Raw genomic sequence first — 7,884 nt, forward strand, 5'->3', positions numbered from 1 at the left:
TCACATATGGGACACTTTTCTGATGTACTGTGTTCTTGCCTGACAGATCCTTCTGCAGGGAAAGAATCCGGGTGTAGTGTGGGAGTACACCCTGCCTCGCACTGAGAGGAAACCCGACTACAGCTGGGGCGTGGTGCGCTCTGACTGCTCTGCTCCGTGTGCTGGAGGTGAGACTGTGTGTGTTTGTAAGTGGACCTGTAGTACATGTTTGTCTGGAGAATGACTCTCGAAATACTTTGTTATGCGTCGTGTATAGTTTGTTCGCTAAACCCCTCACTTGGATGGCAGTTTTCCAACTCAACAGCTTCGTTCGGCTTTGGATATCTCCGCATGCACACATAGAAGCATGAAGTAAGAGCAACAACTTGGTATATAAAGAGTTTGGAGTTTTGCTACTTTGTTACTCGAGATAGATTTACATTTGCCAAACACATCAGCTATTCCTCATCTTTAAAGCTTTTACTCTTGTCGCGTTAAAAGTGAAAACATACTGTTTGAAAACACAAACATGTACATATATGCAAGCTTAGTAGCCAAACAGGGTGACATCAGAATAAAGCAAGTATCATCTTCAATTATTCCCTTATACTACTAGCTTTACACTGCAACACCAGAACAATGCTGCTTCTTCAAGTGGTATAAATGCTGACTCTTTGTCGGAGACATGCAGCTTCAGCCTCAGTCTCTTAGCACAATCTAATGCATGGAGCTGTCAAGTGAATATTTAAGACCCCTTAAAACAAACAGCATTTTCAAACAAGCCATGGAGCATAATAATATCTTAATTAGCTAACTAGCTACACTAATAAAACTTATTTTTGTAATAGCCAACAATCTCGGCAAACAATTAGAATAAAAAAGTGGTGGAAATATATGCATATTCATAGGTGTAGTCAATGTGCATGTGTGTCAGATTTTATACTCAACTTTATTTCAGAACACGAGTCCATATTTTATATCTCTGTTTGTGTATGTTGGGTTCCTGTAATCCAGTTTTGTCCAGGACATGTATTAAGGCTAATGAAAAGCTCCTTTGACAACCGAGAATATCAGACTCTGCAAAAATACTCACAGCAACCCCCTGCTTACTTGACAGTGGATGGCTGTGTGTGTGTGTGTGTGTCAATGACCCTTACAGATTTCCATGTTGATGGCATGCATGTTGAAGTTGTCAAATTGTATACAAGAACTACATCAACTCTCTCATGTTTTTCCATCAGGTCGTATCTCGACCAAGGCTATCTGTCTGCAGGACCAGAAGGTTCAGGTGAACTCCACCATGTGTAATCCCCACACCAGACCGACACTGGGCTCCCATCTCTGCAACACGCAGCCCTGCCCTGCATAGTAAGTGCTGCGGGTGTGTGTGTGGGTCAGGGCATTGCCTCGTGTACAGTTGGCTGTGGGATATGTGGCATGGGTCTTTATGTTGCTAAATTTTCAGGCGCTGTTTTTACTACAGGCACACACTGTGGTTGAGCAGTCTAGAGGTTGCCTGTGGTCCATTTGCTGCGGCCAGCCACCACTTTTGCTCAGCCTGTGTTCTTCTCCTCTCTCCCTCTTCCTCCCTTCTCTGCCCGCTCTCTAATTTTTTTGGAGGTTTTTCTTTCCATTTTCCGATGTGAGAAAACACATGAAAGCCCTTTCTATCTGCTGCCTTTTTGCACCACTCTTTACTTATTCCAGTGTTTTCTCCAGCTTTATGTCCACCTGTGTGTCAAGTGGAATTGAATCACTGACATGAGCGAATCTTGTCATTTTTTTTTCATCATGTCTGTGTTGTTGAGCTTTGTCTTACCACTTGATGACAACAGGTTCCTGGTGGATTCCAAGCAGATGATCGAGCTCATTATGAACTGCCTACCAAGTTTCCAGTAGTGGAACTTTAATCTAAATACATATTGTAAATTTAATAAAATATGCAAGATATATATATATATATATATATATATTTGTCATAGCTATGGGATGTGATAACAGAATGTTGGATTTGACTAAATATCTTAATATTTTACTAAGATTAGATAAAAAGAATAAAACTGATCAGTGAAATTGATGAATAAATTATGAAATGTGTGTCCTCGGACTTTCCCATCAGCCTCAGCTGCACACACAATGAGCAAATGTTAGCATGCTACCACCCAAAACTAAGATGTGAATATAGCCAACAGTTTACGTGCTAAACGTTGGCCTGACGCTGTGACCATGTTAGCGTGCTAACATTAGCATGTAGCTCAAAGCAGTGCCTCAGTACAGCCTCACAGAGCTGCTCGGCTCTCCGTCTCATTTTAGAATACTTACAGCTTTAACAGAGTTCGGTTGGTAGCTAGTCAAACATTTCTTAGGTGGGTGGGGTTCTGTCTGAGAATTTGGTATTTCTAAAAACTGTCTACGGCCCTGTCGGAGACATCTTATTCCAATCTAACCACATGTTTTTTTTGTTATGTAGTAAATTCAGCACGATGTTTCCAAGTCTGTAATGGACCTTTCACTATAGAGAACACTTGAGAATTACAAAGAGAGACAAGGAAGAGAGGGAGGGAGACATCGAAGCCAACTCGGAGTGATTGTTGCTTTCAGTGTGCATCATCCCTCCCAAAAATTCTCAGCCCAGAGTGCCCTGTCTATCTCCATGGCAAAATCATGCCCATGTTTTATCTCAGCTTTTGTCTAGACATTGTGCTTAATGGCATGCATTTTTAAAGGAGACTGTGCATTCGGGGTCCGGTGCAGCAGGCACAGAAGGAAACCAGGCTAAAGTGCAGCGGAGTAACAAGTTGAAACGGCACTAAATAAATGGCCTCTCTCCTACGTAGGCCTTCGGCTGAGGGAACTGGAGGTACCCTGATTTACAGCGCTGCTCCAAAGAACAGGCAGGGAACCGTGTCTTGGGTTCAGAAAGAGTATACACACACACGCAGGGCGGCATGCACAATTACAGTTCGTATGCACACACATTTTCCGAATGTACTCTATGATGCTGAAATATGTATTTCAGATCCGAACCATGGGGCGAAATTAGAAAGACATGCTGCTTCTGTTTGATGTTAGCAGTGTTGTCATTTCGTCCACCATTAGCTACACCAAGTCCAAACTGAACTTCCTCCAGTGTCAGGGGTTGTTGCGAGTGTTCCGACCTCCCCCCTTTGTTGGAGTAAAGAAAATGGTATAGCCGGATAAATAACATCAGTGTGGTTGTCCATTCAGGAATAAAAAGCAGTGTTAGACACCCGTGGATCTTATTATACAGTAGCTGACACCATTTCTCAGCTGGTTGTGTGCATGGGCCAATTTATGGGCACTGCACAGGAAGAAAGTTGAGTTGAGGGAGCAGCATGAAAGCTTTAATGACTGCATTAAGAGCTCCAGGATGTACGGGCGCACATTCAAGAAGCCGGCAGAGAAAAGATAAATTGACAATGATGTGAGATGCATGTGCGCTCTGTGTGTGTCTGTGTGTCTGACAGGAGGGGGAATGTAAAAGTGCCTGCGTATCTCTGCAGCGTGTATCTCGGGTGCTGACAGGCCTATCCATGTTTTATTGTGCAGAGACGGCAGGATTCCCACGGGGCCTGGCCAGTCTAGCCACGCAGAGCCAGTCAAACCCCCCCCCCCCCCCCCCCCACCACACACCCTCACCCCTTCACTCCCATCTACCCCCTAATGCTTTAAACCTTCACTCCCCATGCTGCTGTTAGCCTGTCACCCAAAAACTGGGATTCTCGGCTGTGGTGTAGCAGCAGTTTTCCGGACATAAAAGAGGGATACAGGGAGAATTTTAAGAAGCCAGTTCAATCTTCCTGCCCAGTGTGCAGTTAGGAAGAGATATGCTCATATTTCATAGAATAACTTAAAAGATTTTTGTATTTTGTCTCCACAGCACAGCCCGTCCCCATCTCCTTCTACCCTTACCTTCCTCTGCTGTTCTGTGTCTGCTGCTTAAAGTTATTTTGCTCTTTCTTTTGGCAGAGACCATCTGTAGAGTCACTTACCACTGGTTGGGATATCTCTCAGTGTGTCATACAGCGACATGCTGTATGTAGATAGATCAAAGAGAGACATGGCGTACCTGTGCCAGTGAAGATGTACAGGAAGATGTGCACAAGATACTGAGTGTTTTTGAAATAACTTTTATTTCAGTGAAATTATTATCTCAAGTAACAGTTTACATGTAAAATTAACCACAGGATTTATAAGGTATGTAATATAAAACTAATGAATGAATGAATTAAATAATAGGAAATTGGGTCAGGTCAGAGACGGGGGAATTTAGTACCGCATTGACAAGATTCTTTTTTGCTCTATACCATGTGATCATAGTCCTGAGTTACATAATTTAGTGAATGACTGCATGAAGATTAATTGCAAACAAAATGACAAACAGTTGAAAAATTCTATCAAATATGTGTTTGGAGCTCAAGAGAAATCTGATAAATAGCTTTTGTTCTTAAGAATAAATATTGCATTTAAGTGTCCAAGTAAAGGCATGGTATGGTAGTGTGACAGTAAGCAAGTCATGCCAAATACTAGGACCCTGAAGCAGCTAAATGGAATTCAGCCATCCTTAATTTCATTATTTATTCCTGTGCTTTTTCCCATTATTTTATGTCAACATGTCTTCAGTAAAAATGACCTATTTCAGTCCAGTGATATCCAGAAACATTACCACATGCCCACATTGTAAAGGACTAAAAGAAAGAAATTGAAATGTTGGCGCCTGTTGGAGTGAAATACTGAGAAAAGAAAATAACACAAGGACCGAGATGGAAAGGATGTTTATACAAGTAAAATGAGTGCAGACGGAAAATGTCACCCAAGTACACCAAACCACACAAATGTAAATAGGTACAAACCTGGGTTTAAAAGAAAAAAATCTTTTTGATATAAATATAGCAACCAGTTTGGCAGCGATGTTAATTTTTTAATTTAATTAAGCAGAAAAACTTAACTCAAACTTAATATTAGGTATCGAGTAAATGTTCATTCACTGGTGGTTACTAGTGTGCAGCCATACACGTGCTAAAAATGCATGGGTTAGCCTCTAAGAACCTCCCCTATAGTATTGCAACTTTCTACCTCAAAATATGTCAGTTATTGAAACATTTCAGTGATACAAATTACAGCTAGGTCAGTGGTGGTTTGCAGCCACTTGAGCCACTTTTCCCCAATGATATGTTATTTATAAGCCAGGCAAAACAGAGAAAAAAAGCAAACAGCCCCCAAAAAAATCCCTAACCGATGCTTTCGGGTCCCAATGGTTCACATCTCTCCAATTTCCAATTTGCAGTTTTGTCCCGCTACTTCATTTTTTCTGTGGTGCTTGACAGAGAATGAAAGCATTTTTCCTCCCCTGAAGCAGGTCGGCGGCGTGGAGGAACGGTCTTTGTGGTAGCATGTCGTCTCAGAACTGGACTGAGCCATCTGCCCATCTCTCCATCTCCCTCCTCTTAAGCCTGCGGTTGTCAAACCACTCATTTGCTGTAATCTCCCCCTTCAGCCCCAATGCCAAGACAGGAGCTATTTTAGAAGCAGCAGTAGGCTTTCATCAGTGGCGAAGCAGCATTTCGAAGAAAGGAGAGGACAGAAGAGGCAAAAAAAAAAAACACAGGAGAAAAAGAGAGGAGATTGGAAATAAAATGAATGGAGGAGAGAAAAGACCCAAAGAGAAAGATTGTAGTCTCTCCGTAGCCTTATTTTATGTTGTATATTGCGGTTGGCCTTGGGGGAACTGCTGAAGCTGTTATGGAGAGTTGTATATGCAATATGGTCGCCGTGTTTAGTTTCAGATCCGAATAGAACGGGGAGAAATGGATGGATATGGATATATATTTCGGCCTGTGCATTTTCTTTGTCTGTCCTTAACTACCAATCTGTGGTATGACAAAGTGTCAGTGTGTGAAATATATTGTGAGTATTTTAAAAGCAGCGGGTCTAGGTTTTCATGAATCATAAAATTTAAGAAAAGCAAGAAAGACACAGTTGGAAGTTTTTAACCGACTAATAATAAGTGGTTTCCTTTCGACTTTGCTGTAATAGTCACTGGCAATTTAGGGTGAAATGGTGTTTTTTCTGTGTGTGTGTGTGTGTGTGTGTGTGTGTGTGTGTGTTTGGGTGGGCCCAAAATAAGTGCCCAACCAGTGGTTGGCTGTCCTGATTAGGAGCTCAGTAATGTGGTTGGTATGCATGTAAGATGTAGCATATGCCCGATCCCCTCTCTGACATTCTCCCTCTTGGTGTCCCACCACAGCTGGGCGACGGGAGACTGGGGCTCCTGCAGTCGCTCGTGTGGAGGAGGTCAGCAGACCAGGACACTGCGCTGCCTGAGGAAGGTGACTTATCAGAGGGAAGAGGCGGCGGTGCACTCCCTCTGCCCCGTAATCTCTCCAGCCCAGGTCCAGCCCTGCCACACTCAAGCCTGCCCGCCCGAGTGGAGCAACGGATCCTGGTCACAGGTGGGTTTGTGGCAGCGTTTGAATTTTTGTTGTCAGGTTTTGTGACGTTTGGTTCAGTTGTTCATGTTCCCCACGGGATGAATTGTAAAAACTTTGTTCACCCCCTCACTTTTTATCTAGCATGCCAAGTAAAATTTCATATTTGTTGGATTTAGTTTATTTGCCAAATAACGGCAAAACTAAGGACAATAAGCCTCACCCGATCTTTGTGTTGAGTGGCAATTAGCAAATGTTAGCATGCCACCACGCTAAATGAAGATCATGACCTTTGAAAAATCACCACATGAGCATGCTGACATTAGCATTTAGCGCAATGAAACTCTGTGCCTAAATACAGCCACAGAGAGCTGCTAGCATGACTGACAAGTGCTACTCTAGTTATAGTTTCCTACATAAGACAATCTTGCCAGGAGAGTCTGTTTTGTAAACTACAGGAAAACCTCTGTTTTAATGCACATGCCTACCAGGGCTCAAGCCCCGGGGCCCGACGACGTGACAGGGCCCAAAAGGCTGGCGGGCTTGACTTTGTGTAGCATTCCTGACTGAAATGGACCGGGACAGAGGACTCTGGGTTACAGGGCTCCTTAGCTAGCTAGCTTTCCAAGCAGCTCTAAAGCCTGAGATATATTTATCTTACTGACTGCTTGAGTCAGTGAAGAGTGAGAAGCGACTGACACTCTTAAAAAGAAGGAGGTCCTCCTTTGCTCTCTCCCTCTGTGTGTGTGTGTGTGTGTGTGTGTGTGTGTGTGTGTGTGTGTGTGTAAGCGTTGAAATACGAGCATCGTGTGTGAGAGAGATGGCTACTGGCCTCTACCTTTTGGTGATTCAATTTCTGTAACACACTTGTATGCTTCACTATGGACTTATAATGATTATTGTAAATTAAACGGCTTTCATGAGTGATTGCTGCTACACTATTGTATTCAAATTATGCATGACTGATGTTTGTGCAGGTTGGACAGTTGAGTCATGATGGTGGGGGAGCTTGGGTGAGCCTTGAAAAAGTGAACCTCTAGGCACAATACTAGGAGCATGAAACTGAAGCAGCTAAATGGAATTCATCCATTGTTGATTTGACTATTGACACCTGTGCTTTTCCCACTGTGACGTGTGAAAAAGACCAATAGCCACCTTTCTACTTACTGTTCAAACAGAAAAGTAGAGTAAAGTGCTGACTGTCAGTTTTAAAGTGAAACATCAGTGAAACTCTTCCACTGTTTCTTCTTTGTTTGATGTAAAATCATTTATTATGCTGTGTTTACAAGTTTGTGTGCCCACTGTCATAATTCATTTTCTCGGCAAAAAATGATCATCATCCATCGACAAGTTTTAACAAAGGTGCATGTTAAGACATCTGCATGACAGAAAAATGTCACCCACACACACTCTCTCTCTCTCTCTCTCTCTCTCTCTCTCTCTCTCTCTCTCTCTC

At 42.8% G+C, this 7,884-nt stretch overlaps 1 protein-coding gene across 1 annotated transcript in view; it reads left to right on the top strand.

The window, feature by feature from the left end:
• The window catches only part of adamts18 (ADAM metallopeptidase with thrombospondin type 1 motif, 18), a 68,651-nt gene that overhangs the window by 46,451 nt on the left and 14,316 nt on the right, over positions 1-7,884 (top strand). Inside the window, exons 17-19 of the mRNA XM_031846829.1 lie at positions 47-167; positions 1,221-1,347; positions 6,248-6,452. Coding sequence (XP_031702689.1) covers positions 47-167; positions 1,221-1,347; positions 6,248-6,452 — 453 coding nt within the window. The remainder of the gene's footprint in view (positions 1-46; positions 168-1,220; positions 1,348-6,247; positions 6,453-7,884) is intronic.

This window comes from Anarrhichthys ocellatus, unplaced genomic scaffold (assembly GCF_004355925.1).
Source record: "Anarrhichthys ocellatus isolate YVR2014 unplaced genomic scaffold, GSC_Weel_1.0 scaffold6, whole genome shotgun sequence".
Classification (NCBI taxonomy): Eukaryota; Metazoa; Chordata; class Actinopteri; order Perciformes; family Anarhichadidae; genus Anarrhichthys; species Anarrhichthys ocellatus.